The following is a 15,390-nucleotide window of genomic DNA, read 5'->3' on the forward strand; positions in this document are numbered from 1 at the left end:
TCAATACCACTGTTTCTGTTCTCAGTTTTTTGAACCATAATTGTTAAGCTTACTGCATAATTATTAAACATATCATTTGAAAACAAAGGCACTTTCTCAAGCACCTGTAAATACACAAAAAACAGGTACATCTTTGAATTATTACTAAATTATTATTGAATTCATGTGGAGAAGAAATTACCTGTGCTCTCTTCTCCATGTCTTGACATGTACCAAGTTGTTCTTCCATGGCAGCTCTGATCTGTCTTGCCTCATATTCCAATTGCCTTCGATTCATGTCAGTCTGCAATGAAAACTAAAAACATAGGAAATACAATAATCCCAATTAAGAATAATGCTAATATTCCATAATAAACTGAAGAAATTTAATTATGTGAATCTAAAAGTTTTATAAAAGTTAAAGTTAATTAATGTCATTTCCCCAATAAGACACACACAGATACACAGGAAGACTGAGAAAATCTATAAACATATGAAGAGTTTTAAAAAAATATTCCCAATATATTTCTGTAGACTTTAATCTTGTCCTCAAAAAATCTGAAATAATGAGATATTTCAACTGGTATATTTTGATTTAAAAAATACTTAAATTAACTATATACATGATGTGTATAGCTGTTACCACTTACATTTTCAGTAAGAGGAAGACTATCTATCCTTTTAGTCAAATTCTGAAGCTGAGCATAATACCAGTCTTTTTCTTTTTCTTCCTTTTCAAGCTCAGCAAGCAAAAGAGATCTAGAGATAAAGAAACAAGTATTTATCATTTTATTATTCTACATTAGCCAATATATAACAGGTTATACTTATACAAATGAATCATTTTCATTTTCATAATCATCCATGAGCTTCTCCAAGATGAGCCAGTGAGGTTCATAGTGCAGAATACAGATTTAAATGTATCCTCACTTTAATTCAAATCCAATATTCTATCATTTATGTTTACCCCATTTTCATCTTAACAGAATCTTGCCTCATCTTGTACTGCCTTGATTTGAGGTTCTCTTGATAGTGCTGTAGATTTATTTGGATTGATACATTATGATTTGTTACCTTAACAATATCAAATATGTAGTTAGGGAATACTAATTTAAAAATTAGAAAAGGCTATCTTAAATTTTACATTTTCATACTTTCTTTTTATCTACAGCAGGAGTGTCAAACTCAATTTCATTGAGAGCCCCATCAGGGTTGTGTTTGACCACGAAGGACAGGGTGAGTTTGGCAGGGTGGGCGTGGCCAGCTCAACGTCACTCGTGTTGGAGGGCCCTGTGGTGGCCCAAGCACTCTGTCAGCAAAAACGAGCTCCTGAACAATTGTCGTGTCCCACTCCTCCGCTGACGGCTGGGTCAGGGAAATCCGAATCAGGCTTGCCTCTGCAGCTCTGCCCAAAGTCCTAGCAAAGTCCTCAGAGCAGGCAGGAGACCAGAAAGTGACTTCAGCAAGATAAGTTCGACTTTTGCCTGACTCAGAGACTGCCAGAAAGTAGATCCTTTATATAGGCCATGGGGTGTGGCTCCATGACTCAGCACTCATTAAGGCCTGCCCCTCCCTTCCTTCTGTTGCCTCCGCCTCTCCAATCTTCTGATGCGAGGGTCACTCCAATCAGCTGTTGTTGGGAGTAAACCCTCCTCAGGCTCACCTGCTGTGGAGGAGGGGGAGGGGTCTAGCTGCTCCGTTTGCCTGGGCATGGAGTCAGGGCTGGGGGAGGGAGATGCTCCTTCTTCTGCAGTTTGTGTGGGCATGGAGCCAGGACTTGGGCCGGGAGGCATACATTCCTCAGTGTTCGGGAGCAGGTAAGAAGGCCCCGGCTGCTCTGAGGGCGGGCAAGACACAACAACAATGCTTCGGCTGCGACGGCCTCCTGCAACCCTCTGCCAGTGAAAATGGAGTTTGGGAGAGCTGCACGTGGCCTTCTGAGCTCCATTTTCGCTGGCAGAGGCACTGCGGGCTGGTCCTTTGCTGTTTCCAGGACAGCCCTGCGGGCCAGATCTAAGTGGGCCAGATCCGGCCCCCGAGTTTGACACCCCTGATCTACAGTTTAATAACTTGTTATCTTTCAAGTGGAAGATAAGAGATGTTTCACAGCTGCTCAGAATTTCAATAATACATAATATTCATACTTATTTCAGCATGTGAAAAATTCAGAAAATGCCTAAGTTGACTCTGGTGGTTTGTCATTTCTCACCCCCACTCCTGACAAAAGCCCTTCGGATTTCCTCCTTTCCAACCTTTCCTTTCCTCCAGAAGTCACTCCAAAGGGCCCTGCTCTTGCAGGGCTTCTGGAACCTCAGAAAATTGTGCAAGAATGCTTCCTCAATTTTCAGACACAGAAGGAAGGAAGGAAGGAAGGAAAGAAGGGGTACAACTAATTTAAAGTTTCAGATTGATAAAAAACACATATCTGAAATTAAAAATTACCTTTCTTTCTCTAGTTCTTCTAGATAACCAGTGCTTTCTCTACTTCCGTTCATAAAACCTCTTCTGGGAAATGATCCCATGGGAACAGGGCTGCATTCACCTGATCGACTGGAAACTGATCCTTCTCTGCTTCCGTATGAACGCATGGATATCTTTGGCCTTAGCTTCACACCAGGGAAGTTATTGCTATCCAAATTCAGTTCTGAGCAGAAACAAAGAAAACTGCTGAGTTAACAAGAAAAAAGTCTTATATGATTTTTTAAAATTATGCCATTCCTTGTTCAGGTAAGCAATGTTACTCAAAAGGAAGAAAAAAAATATAGGTAGTTCTTGACTCACAAACATAATGAAACATGCCCATTATGGTAGGAAATTGTGACAGCCATTAAGTCAAGAGCCCACATGATCTTGTCATTTACAACCTTCCATTCCTGCTTTCCCAATGTGGTTGTTAAACAAATGCATGGATCATTAATTGGAGGTGCCTCAGGAACCTCAGAGGGAGGTCCTAGGAACTGCATAGGCCCTGTCCCAAGATCTCCCAAGGCCTCCCCCAACCCCTGGGGCATCCTGTGTTCTGCTACTTGCTCAATGGAGTCCCCGCAGGCCTTGGGCCTGCTTTCCATCCACTGGAGCCCACTCTCTTCCTCATCCAGCATGAGCCAATGAGCACTTACCTTTCAATGATCTCTGGAGCTTGGGTTAGGGAAGGAGGACAGGCCACTCCATTGCTGGGCTGTGTGGCACAATCCCAGAAATGGCAACATTTTCTGAGTGCCGACAATTCAATGCAGAATGCAGCAGCGGAATGCTGTGGAAAGCTATCCCACTGCTGGGCTACACAACATGATCCTGGAAACACCCACCATTTTCCGGGTGGCCACAATTCAATGCAACTACTTGGAAAATGGCAGTCTCCACAAGGATTGTACCAAGCGACCATCAATGGAGTGGCCTGTTCTCCTTTCTTAACCCGACTCTACAGATTTTTGAAAGATAAATAAGAAGGGGGGTGGGGGCCCAAGGTCTGCAAAGTCTGGGGGAGATAGGCAAAGGAGCACTGCAGTGTACATGAAATTGGCTGTAAGGGTGAATGACTATGGTGGAGCTCTGGCATCTATAACTTTGGGACTGAGTTGTAAAGTAGTTTTGGGGGATCTGCTGTAACGGTCACTAAGCAACCAGTCATACATTGAGGACTACCTGTAAGAAATAACAACAACAACAACAACAACAACCCTCAAGGAACGCAGTAAGAGAAAATAAAAGGAATACTGCTAAACCTAGTTTGCCCCAGCATTTTCTTTATCTTTCTATGCCTTCCTGTCCTTCTACGATGTCCATGCTCTGGCTAAGTCATACACTGCCTTTTTTCTTTAAACATTTCAATATTCATCTTTCTCTCAACCATTCTGTATTTGGAACACACATTTTTTTCATTCAACACCATTCTTGTCCCTCTTTTTTTTATTCTTTTATTATTTTCTTCTAGGTACCCATTTGTATTGCATTCAAATATTCTTAACAAGATTTCATTCCCCACACAAAGTCATCTGTTTTCAAACTACCACTATCCTTCTTTGCAATTCTTTTTATTGCATAAGCTTTGACAAGATTGTTGAAACAGAAATCACATAAGAACACTGTAAAGATACTATTACCACTACCTTTTTACTAGTATTTGTATTTCTTAAAATATCTCCAGCTATTTCTCCATCTTTAGGAAATATTTTATCAAGATATATCTATTTATCTACTTGTTCCAGTTTGTCAATAGAGTTTGGTGATTTTTTCCTCCAAATAAAAAGATAAAATCTTCTACCTTGTTTCCCCGAAAATAAGGCCTACCCTGAAAACAAGCCCTAGCCTGATTTTTGGGTGTGCCTAATAAAAGCCCTATTCTGAAAATAAGTCCTGGGGAAGGGCATGGCCAGCACAAGAGGCAGCGAGTGTCAGGGGGAACAATGGTGTCCAGCAGCGGCCACAGCCTGCAGGCCCTTTGGCACAGCGCAAATACCGATAAGTCTGAGCGTGGAGGCCGAGGCAGGGGGAGAAGACAGGTGATCCGGAAGTCCTGTGCGGCCTCCTAACTCACGAGAGGCTTGTGTGGTAGCAGGCAGAGGCATGGGGGAGGCAGGTGATCCTGATGCCCTGTGCAGGTGTTTACTCAGTTGGCTGTAGGCCAGTCAAGAAAGCATAGGACAGAGTGGGGGGTGCATTGGGATCACCTCTGCCTGGCTCTTCTGCGCACTTTTTGCTCAGAGGGAGATGAAGCTCTGTCTGCTTGCAAAGAGGATGCAGACAAAGCTTTGTTTCCTCTGGGCAAAATGTGTTTGGGCAGGTACCACCGCCCCTGCTCTCTCTGTCCCACTGTCTACTTGTCCACGGCATCAATCAGGGCCAAGATCTCGGCACGCCCTGGCCTCCACCCCTCCTGCCAGGAGGGCGAAGGGCCCCTGCAAGGCTAGTAGCAGCATGGGCAGCCATTTGGTGGCCAGCACGGCACCCGCCACGGCTGAGAAGTCCAGAAGCATCTGGGCCAGCAGGAAGGGCAGATACAGGCCAGCGCATGCCGAGTGCTTGCCCCGTTACAGCTGCAGGCAAGCAGACAGTGGGATGGAGAGGGCAGGGCCAGTGGTAGCTGTGCTTCCACTCCCTTTGGCCCCCACACTTGCCGCCTCCTGTACTAAAAAAAAAAAAAGACCTCCCTGAATATAAGCCCGAGTGCTTATTTTCAATCCCAAAAGAAAATAAGACCGGGTCTTATTTCCGGGGAAACATAGTAATACTTCCTAAAGACAGAATATTTTCCTACTAAATTAAAATTAGTGTCAATTAGGATTAGAATTATTCAGCTCTTTTCCCTTCTATTTAATAGTATTTTATTAGGAATCTCACAAAAGATTGTGAAAAATGTTTTCAAGTTGCAAGAATGGGAATCTATTCAGTATTAAATATTACTATGTCTAAACATAAACTTTGTAAGTATGAAAGTTAAATTGCCAGTGTTTTCATATTTGGGTGATAATTTGAGAAACTTTTTTGGGAGGGGGGAAATATATCTTTGGCTTGCAATGTTCACCTTCGCATTAAGAATCCATGGAAAATATTTGCTTTGCTAACTGGTGTAGCCTTCTTCCATTTACCTTTAAGACGTTCCAGCAAATCAATCTGACCAGATGAAGCCATTGCTTCATCTTCAATACTTCCTTGCAATTGCTTCAATACCTCCTGGAATATAAGGAATGGTATTATTTTAAAAAATTAAGCAAGAATGAAATATAAAGGTTACTATTTTGTAGTGTACCCACTTTCAAACACATCTTTTGAATTAGGTAAGAACATGTACAGAATTATTTTATTTAGAATGCAGAATTAGATAATAGAAAATGCTGCACATCTTTAATTCCCAATAGCTATTATTTATTTTTTAGTGCAAATTGGTATTTTTTTCAAGAAATGTATATATGATGTCTTAATACTTTAAAACATGTAGTGTGTACATTAGAATAAGCATTGTGCTTTTAGAATGGAAACAAATTCATGTGTATTTCAATAAAAATATTATGAAATTCTATTAATGTATTAAAATTACTGTACTCAATTGCTAATTAAAATGTAATAGAAAAAGCAGACAGTAACGAGAGCACTTAGATCAGGAGTTATAGTTTGGATCTTAACTTGATGTTTTAATTTATGACATGAACACATGTCTCCTTCAGGTCTATGTTAACATATGATAACAGGACTTCAAGATGGCCAGCTATTTGACCCCCTCACCAAACCACTTTTAGTTAACATTTTGATTATGTTGTAGAATGTTGAAGGCACTGAGCGTAACCTTTTTTGGGGCTTTTAAAAATATTTTAAAATATGAATTCATAAAAATTCTTCATTCTGTTTTGTTCACAGAAGATGCAGCTATCAATCAACAGTGTTTTATTTGTTTCTGTAGCAAGTCCATGAATCACAAACCATTCAATTCTTATGGGTACCTTAATTTCAGAAAAGGTGTTTCAAAAAAGCAGAGCTGTGTTGTGATCAAAAGCTATTTCGGGACCTTTATGAAGAGGCAGCCCTACACACATCCCTAAATGATGCACAACTAGTAAGTAAAAATGAGCTGTGATAATATACTGCACATTGACATACATTTTAATCTCTTTATATATGCACTATGTTCTCTTCCTGTTATGCATATGATCACCAGATTTAAAATCCAAAGCACGTATTTAAAATCTGATGTCTCATTCTGATGCTGAACACCTGGTCAATTAAGTAGGGAAACAATTGTTTCAAAAACTGAATTACATTCATGCGATGATTTTTCTATAAAGTTTGCTTGGCTAATAATATTTATCTCACGAGATCCAGTATTATCATCTATTGAAACAGTGTTTTGTTGCCAATACTTCAAATATGGGAAATTTGGAGTGAAATTGCTTAATAAATGCTTCAAGAAAGAAAAAAGTATATCCTGTAACTCTTGCAGAACAGAAATAAAAATTCAGAAAATCACTACACTATTGAGCAGTGATTTTTAAAAACCCTAATGTTTTATTGTTTCAGAGCAAAGAGTAAAAGGAAGCTTATGGGTTCAATACTACCTAAGAAATTTGGGGTATGTTTGTCATACATCTACCAAACCATCTTCTGCCTTCTTTGCAACTTCAGAATAAAGAAAGGTGAGATGGAGATTACAGTGTAGTTGTAATAGGTCCTTACATAGATTGCTCAGTTCTTATTTCTTTGTATTTAAAATTAGAAGGATCCTGTTAAATGAGTACTTGAAACTCTGAGGAAGCAAGAAATGGCAGGTAAAGTCAAGGAATGACAGACGTCCTCTGATAAAGAGAAGGGCAGAAAAATTGACTGGGTAGTTCCTCTCACTTCTGCTGGCTGAATTCCTCCTCCCCACCCCTTCACCATCGATATGAATACAAATGTTGTGTCTGTTGATAACCAAAACCAAAGTTAGGCAATCTATTGTCAACTGGAGGGACACACTTAAAAAAATTGAGGAAGTGCAAGGTCTGTTTTTATTGGAGCAGTAAGATTTGACAATTATATCATGAAATTAAGTGGGTCGGGGATTTTCTGGGCTGAGTTTTGGATGTCTCTTTTTTATGCTTGTTGTGCCTAATTTAGAGCCTTATAATTTGATTTATATGTGCTTCCTATCTTAATTTCAGCAACAGAAACAGAAAGGGATGTATAACTATAAAGACACAATTGAAGGATGCATTAAGTCCTAGACACAGTGGTTGCTCACTATATACACCCAGATCATTCCATATTTTCTGGAAGAGTTTTCTGGTCTATTAAACAGGCCTTAACAATTTTATAATCTCAGATTTCTATGTAGAGAGGGCAATAAATTGTTCTGCTGAAGGTTCATCCTCTCAGTTTGAAAATGAAGGCAAGCTGTGAGGAAGTTTGAAGGTTCACTACCATCTTTATGTCAAGTGCATCAGTGTTTCTTTACACTTTTTTGTATGCAGAATATATCTTCATTATGAGCAGTTATCTGCCTTTCACATTCATATATAGCAATCACTGGGGTCTCTTGGAAATTATAACCCATCTCCTCCCACTTATGACTGTATGACTGTAATCTTGTTGCTAGTATCCTTACAATTTATTGATTGACTGTTTCCTAGTATGATTTGATTGCTTATTATTATTGCAATGCTCTCTACATGGGGCTGCCCTTGAAGTGCACCCGGAGGCTGCAGCTAGTCCAGAATGCAGCTGCGCGGGTAGTAACGGGAGCCACTCGTTGCTCCCATGTAACATCACTCCTGCGCAGTTTGCACTGGCTCCCTGTGGTCTTCCGGGTGCGCTTCAAGATTTTGGTTACCACCTTTAAAGCGCTCCATGGCTTAGGACCCGGGTACTTACAGGACCGCCTGCTGTTACCTTTTGCCTCCCACCGACCCGTACGCTCACACAGAGAGGGCCTTCTCAGGGTGCCGTCCGCCAAGCAATGTCGGTTGGCGGCCCCCAGGGGAAGGGCCTTCTCTGTGGGAGCTCCTACGCTTTGGAATGAACTTCCCCCTGGTTTACGTCAAGTGCCTGATCTTCGGACTTTTCGCCGTGAGCTGAAAACGCACCTATTTATTCAAGCGGGACTGGATTAAAATTTTATTGGGGTTATTTATATTTTTATATTTTAAATTGTTTTAAATTTTTCGGCCACATCATAATATGTTCCTTTTAAATTTCTTTTAATTTGTATACAGTGTATTTTTACTTGGCTGTACACGGCCCTGAGTCCTTTGGGAGAAGGGCGGTATAAAAATCGAAATAAATAAAATATTTGTACCCTATGACTATCATTAAGTGTTGTACCTTATGATTCTTGACAAATGTATATTCACTTTTATGTACATATGCATCAAATTCCTTGTGTGTCCAATCACACTTGATCAATAAAGAATTCTATTCTATTCTATTCTATTCTATTCTATTCTATTCTATTCTATTCTATTCTATTCTATTCTATTCTATTCTATTCTATTCTAAAGTAATATTCAGCTAATGTCATAATGCAATATACATGACAGAATACTACAGCGAGCCAAAAAGAAGGCCAGCACAAAATGCTATTATATTTTTGTATTATGGTACCTTATATTTAAAAACTTACTATAGTTCAACATCCAATAGAAAAACAAAGCAATATTTGTCTATTTTAAGGTAGAATTTAAGTGTAACTTTACAAAGTCAGTACCTCCAACAGTGGCTTCTGAATACCAAGAGAGAAAAAACCCTCAGTGCCCAGAAATATTTTTACCATGGAATGTTCTTACTGCATTGTGCACATTATGAGAAGGCAGACAGACAGACAACTTCCTTTAGACTCTTGCATTTTTAAAAGCCCTGTTGATAACTTCGTAACTTGGGTACCTAATCCATTTAAGCATCGGCTTCCCAAGCACTAGCAGCAACTAAGGAGGGAAGTCCAGGGAGAATTTGGTAGGGGCATACCTACATAAAATAACTAAAGATGTTGTCATTCTCTGTTCTTGGTAGTATTTCAAATGGTTAATGCTGGAAGACAGACTATGAGATACTATGACTTAATCAATTGTTGAGTTTGGAGCCTGACCAGGATATATATTGCCCAGGGAGGTCTCCATTTAAACTATAGAGGTCTTGTTGGTAGCTTACCCAATTACATGGAATCCACAGGAACCCTCGATAAGAGTGAAGGGGGCAGTGGCATTTGGGTACTAGGCTACTGATATTTGATAAGTCAACATCATTAGCTACCAGATGGTGTTAAAATTGCTTCAAATTATTGCATGTGTCTGGGGGTATTGTTCTATTTAACAGGCAATACACATTCATTCCACTCACTTCAAAGTTTTCTAATCTGTTTATGAATATTTAAGTAGGGTATAAGTACACTTTTATACATAGAATTGCATGAATAAAACAACACTCCATGCTAAGTAGTTGCATTTAATTTACGCTAGCGTTTGGCAAGACCATCCATAACTTATTGTTCCAGGAATATGATTTTAAAAACCAGCAGAAAAAGCAAACACGCCTTCATAAAAAATCAGGGCTCTTGGTGCTCTCTGAGCTGTTTTCTTGCAGGCATTTCATTAGCATACTAAGTAACATCATCAATGCTAGCAGGAAGTGGGGTTTGCTTTCATTTTATATATTAGTGGTTTGCTCTGTCAATATTGGAATATTGGAATATTGGTGGAAGTGGTCTTGGCGATTACTTGGACTGCTGATTATTGTTAGCTAAATTAACAGTAAATAACAGTCCAAGAAACCACCAAGATTCTCCCACCAATACTGACAGGGCAAACAGTGATGATGTTACCTAGTTTTCTAATGAAACACCTGCAAGAAAACAGCCAAGCTCAGAGAGCACCAAGGACACTACAATTCAATCCTGAGTTAAAAATATTCTCTTCTATCAGTATAAAATAAAAATGCTTGATAAGGTACTCATGCTGTATTGCTGATTCTTGCTGTTTACAGGTAATCCTCGAGTTACGAATGTAATGGAGCCTGCCAATTACATTCGTAATCCAAAGATTTGTAGGAGTGAATCGGGTAACGTGACCATGATCACTCCCTGCTTTCATCCATGTATTTGTTAATTGAATGTGCGGGTTGTAAATGCACATGAGGTATCTCAGGATGGGAAAGGCCATAAAGGGCCTAGTGATTGAACAGGCTACCTGCTTCATACTACCCAAGGCCTCTGCTGACCCACAGATACCTCATGCAATTGCCCCCCCCCCCAATTCTACCACACCGGGTTTCCACAGGCAGGTCTATGGAGAGTCACTTACCTTTCGAGGATCTAGCGAGCTGTCTCCTCTCCAGCTCTCTGTTTCTTTGCCTGCTTCCAGCAAGGGGTGAGAAGAAGAGGGAGAGCAGGAGCATCGCGTCCTGCTCGGTTTCTCTGACTCACTGAGACTGCCTGTCACTTCTGGAGTGAAAGCTTTTGAGGGCCATGATCTCATGCAATTTCAAGCACCGATCTGCTTTTGCTGAGAATGAGTGCCTGAAGTCCTGCGAAATCACGGTACCCAGAAGCTTCCAGTTTGTGTTTGCATGCCAGCGGAAGCCGAATTTGTTGCCCCAAAGCCTTCCATTCGGCATGCAAACACTTTTCCATGCTGAGCCTGGAAACCTTTGGAGGAGACTCACTGAGGCTGCCTGCCACTCCAGAAGTGGCAGGCAGCTCCAGTGAGTGAGAGAAGCCTAGCAGGATGCGCTCATCCAGCTCTCCCTCTGCTCTCACTGCTCTCGAGGATCAGGCAAGGAAACAGAGAGGCTGGAGAAGAGACACCTTACTAGATCCTTGAAAGGTAAGTGAGTCTCCACAGGCCTGCTTGTGGAGATCCAGCAGGAGGATGGAGTAGGTAGGGCGGATGTTGCAGTGCCTCTGCAGTTGTTCATATGGGTGAACGACTGCCATGGTACTGCAATATTCGTAACCTCGGGATTGTGTTGTACTTTGTGTGTGTGTGTGTGTGTGTGTTATGTCACAACTTCAAAAGGTCACTAAGTGAATTGTTGCAACTCAGGCATTACTGGTACTTACAAAATGTCATATTGCAGGGAAATTTAATCTTCTATTTATACTCTATTCCGTAGAACGCCTTCATTATTAAATGATAAATCTAAGATTTTGAGCCTCAAGGCCTGAAAAGTTTTTTTTTTTTAAAAGCTAATGAGGCTTCATATAGTCCTACTAAACTGCGGCTTAAAATAATGTGTGAAGTAATTTACAAAGAGGAATTCAGGAGCCCACTAAGGCTGCTTCACTCCTAGCTGAATGTTGCAACTGATATACAATGCTAAAAATATAGTCCTCAAAGAGAGATTAGATATAAATTTTAAAACATAGAAACTGCAACCTGAACAGTACCTATACACAAGTTAAAAGATAACGGTAAAGGTTCCCCTCGCACATATGTGCTAGTCATTCCCAACTCTAGGGGGCAGTGCTCATCTCCATTTGAAAGCTGAAGAGCCAGCACTGCCTGAAGACGTCTCCGTGGTCATGTGGCCGGCATGACTAAATGCCAAAGGTGCATGGAACGCTGTTATCTTCCCACCAAAGGTGGTCCCTATTTTTCTACTTGCATTTTTTTACATTCTTTCGAACTGCTAGGTTGGCAGAAGCTGGGACAAGTAATGGGAGCTCACCCCGTTATGCAGCACTAGGCATTCGAACCGCTGAACTGCCGATCTTTCAATTGACAAGCTCAGCGTCTTAGTCACTGAGCCACCGCGTCCTTATGCACAAGTTACTCAGTTCCAAATCATTCTGGGTCTTCCCTGAAGCACACTTTAATGTCTTTCTCAGTGCAATAACGCACTGAAGATATAATCAGACAACTTTTAAACAAAGAAGATGCCCCTGTTATCTCTGATGAAATTGAAACCTTAGAACATGTTTTCCTAAGGCAGGGGTGTCCAAAGTTTTTTGAGTGAGGGCCAAATACAGAAAAATAAGCAAAGGCCCGGGCCACGGGGGGTGGGGGTGGGGGGTGGGTGAAATTTTTTTGTACCAGTTCTTTGGGCGTGGCTTATTTTGGGGTGTGGCTTGGTGGTCATGTGACTGGTGGGCGTGGCTAACTGCTCATGTGACTGAGTGGATGTGGCTATGGGCATAGAACAGGGGTGTCCAAACTTGGTCCCTTAAGACTTGTGGACTTCAACTCCCAGAGTCGCTCAGCCAGCAAAGCTGGCTGAGGAACTCTGCGAATTGAAGTCCACAAGTCTTAAAGAGACCAAGTTTGGACACCCCTGATCTTGGCTTTTGTTTTGTATTTGGTATGAACTTGAAACTCCCTTCGTTATTCCCTGCCCAAGGGGTGGAGGCGCGAGGAGGGCGAAGATAGAACTGCTGGGGTCGGGCACGGCCAGCAGCCTCTTTCCCGCTTGCCGCCGCCTCCTCCGCCCCCTCCCTTCGTTATTCCATGCCCAAGGGGTGGAGGCGCGAGGAGCCTCACCAGGCGGCCCGAGGAAGGCGAGGCTAGAACTGCTGGGGTCGGGCATGGCCAGCAGCCACTTTCCCACTTGCCGACGCCTCCTCCGCCCCCTCCCTTCGTTATTCCATGCCCAAGGGGTGGAGGCGCGAGGAGCCTCACCAGGCGGCCCGAGGAAGGCGAGGATAGAACTGCTGGGGTCGGGCACGGCCAGCAGCCACTTTCCCGCTTGCCGCCTCCTCCTCCGCCCCCTCCCTTTGTTATTCCATGCCCAAGGGGTGGAGGCGCGAGGAGCCTCACCAGGCGGCCCGAGGAAGGCGAGGATAGAACTGCTGGGGTCGGGCACGGCCAGCAGCCTCTTTCCCGCTTGCCGCCGCCTCCTCCGCCCCCTCCCTTCGTTATTCCATGCCCAAGGGGTGGAGGCGCGAGGAGCCTCACCAGGCGGCCCGAGGAAGGCGAGGATAGAACTGCTGGGGTCGGGCACGGCCAGCAGCCACTTTCCCGCTTGCCGCCGCCTCACCTGTTTCTCGATGGCTGTCACTGCCGCCACGCGTGTCCGACATGGGGAGGCGCGAGGAGCCTCGCCAGGCGGCCCGAGGAAGGCGAGGGTAGAACTGCTGGGGTCAGGCACGGCCAGCAGCCTCTTTCCCACTCACCGCCTCCTCCGCCCCCTCCCTTCATTATTCCCCGCCCATGGGGAGGAGCCGTGAGCCTCGCAGCGCGAAAAGGGCCATATTAAATTATACTTTCAGAATTTGCTGCGGGCCAATAAAAACTGACCCGCGGGCCGCAGTTGGCCCGCGGGCCGTAGTTTGGACACCCCTGTCCTAAGGTATAGATTTTATAAGGAATTGATCTCAGTCTAAAGATACAAAGCACATGAACAGCAGCTCTCACAATTAATATGGCACAACTGCCAATTATTTTAAGAAATTGTATTATATGGGTATTATCTTAGAGTTGTGGGAATATGAATACATGCATACCCATACATACAACTCACACACAAATACATAAGAGTCTGATACAACAGAGTGTTTTTAAGGGAAAATCAATTATCTAAAAGGGAAAGCTCAATGTCCATTGCATTATGGAAAAAAATCATACAAGCCTTGCAAGCAGAACCACAATCCCAAAATGCTTTTAAAGCAAAATTATTTTCATACCTTCATATTAGATGCTTCAGTTTCCAGTTTTGTAAGATGATTTGAATTATCTTCCAGTTCTTGTCGAAGATTTGAGTTCTCCATTTTTAACACCTCTACTTGTTTTAACAACTGATCATACGACACTGCAGCCATTCTGGGCTACCCCAGGACCTGAAGCAAATAGAGAATAAACGTTTAGTTTCATTTGGTCCAAGAAACATATCATGAATTATTATTTTTTTAAAAAGGACATTACTTCCCATCTATCATTGCATTTTTCATATATTGTAAAAATGTCTTGGAACTTCAAGTAATTCTCTATTTAAGTACAAAGTACAGAGCTGAAAGATGGACAGTTATATACAATAAATGTTTTAAATAACTAAATAAACAAACTCTTGAATGCCTTTACTTCAGAAAATAACACAATAACATTTAAGACAATATCACGCTATTCATCAATGAGGACTTTCCAATTCAAATTTTAGTTTACAGTATGCATTTCCATATAGACAAGTAGTATGCTTGAATTCATTTGCAAAATAATTCAGAACCAATTAACATGCTGTAATAAATAGATAAGTCCCTTAATTCAATGTCCCTTAAGGCAGACTCAATTTCTCACTGTGGAAAAAGGGATGAAAGTGAAATATTAAAGTTCAAAGTGAGCGGAGTTTGCAAGTTATACCAAAAATAAAAAAAAACAACCTTAAAAGTAAAAGTAAAGTCAGTGAGGATGTAGGTTCCGTGTGAGAAAATAATATGAATTGATAATGGGTGATCACCCGAAGACAAAATTCCTAAACTCCTATTTTAGGCATGTCTTTTTTTCAGAACAGAAATAGAGCCCTAGCTGGTCATTCCACCTCTTAGAGAACAAATAAACTGCAATTTAGGAGAGGCAAAAGAGACAGAACTTAGCTAATTTAAAGACATTCAAGACTTCAGGTCGAATATATCAAGAAGTAGACATTAGTTTCTGATAGCAATTAGGATAGGAATTGCCATCGCTAAGTAATGTGGCTGTAAAGTACAATGTCAGGTGTCTGCATTACTTTGTGATGGTAGTTCCAGCAGTCCCAGTTGCCTTCATTAAGCAAGGATTGTGTGTACTGTTAAGTGAGGACTTCACGTGAAGTTTACTTCCAACTTCCCACTGGTTTCCCCATTGACTTAGTTTATGGAAAGCCAGCAGGGGAACATTAGAAACTATCATTACATGATTCTGGAAATGCTGCAGGGGCTGGAACTCAGAGGGCTGGTTGTAACTAGTACTCATTCAGTACTGTTGTAAATTTGATCACAAGGTCCTAGCTTCTATATCTCAGGATATAGAGGGAACTAAAAGA

At 41.8% G+C, this 15,390-nt stretch overlaps 1 protein-coding gene across 8 annotated transcripts in view; it reads right to left on the bottom strand.

The window, feature by feature from the left end:
* Positions 1–15,390, bottom strand: part of APC (APC regulator of WNT signaling pathway) — a 92,269-nt gene that overhangs the window by 47,510 nt on the left and 29,369 nt on the right. For 5 of the 8 annotated variants that reach the window (XM_058166559.1, XM_058166557.1, XM_058166558.1 and 2 more), the window contains 5 exons: positions 14,060–14,212; positions 5,568–5,652; positions 2,422–2,623; positions 630–738; positions 182–295 (listed from right to left, as the gene is read on the bottom strand). In XM_058166559.1, the coding sequence (XP_058022542.1) occupies positions 182–295; positions 630–738; positions 2,422–2,623; positions 5,568–5,652; positions 14,060–14,194 (645 nt within the window). In that variant the 5' untranslated portion in view covers positions 14,195–14,212. Of the gene's footprint in view, positions 1–181; positions 296–629; positions 739–2,421; positions 2,624–5,567; positions 5,653–14,059; positions 14,213–15,390 lie in introns of those variants that run through there. The other 3 variants (XM_058166562.1, XM_058166560.1, XM_058166563.1) reach the window with 2 other exon arrangements.

The sequence above is a fragment of the Ahaetulla prasina genome, chromosome 2 (genome assembly GCF_028640845.1).
Source record: "Ahaetulla prasina isolate Xishuangbanna chromosome 2, ASM2864084v1, whole genome shotgun sequence".
Lineage (NCBI taxonomy): Eukaryota > Metazoa > Chordata > Lepidosauria > Squamata > Colubridae > Ahaetulla > Ahaetulla prasina.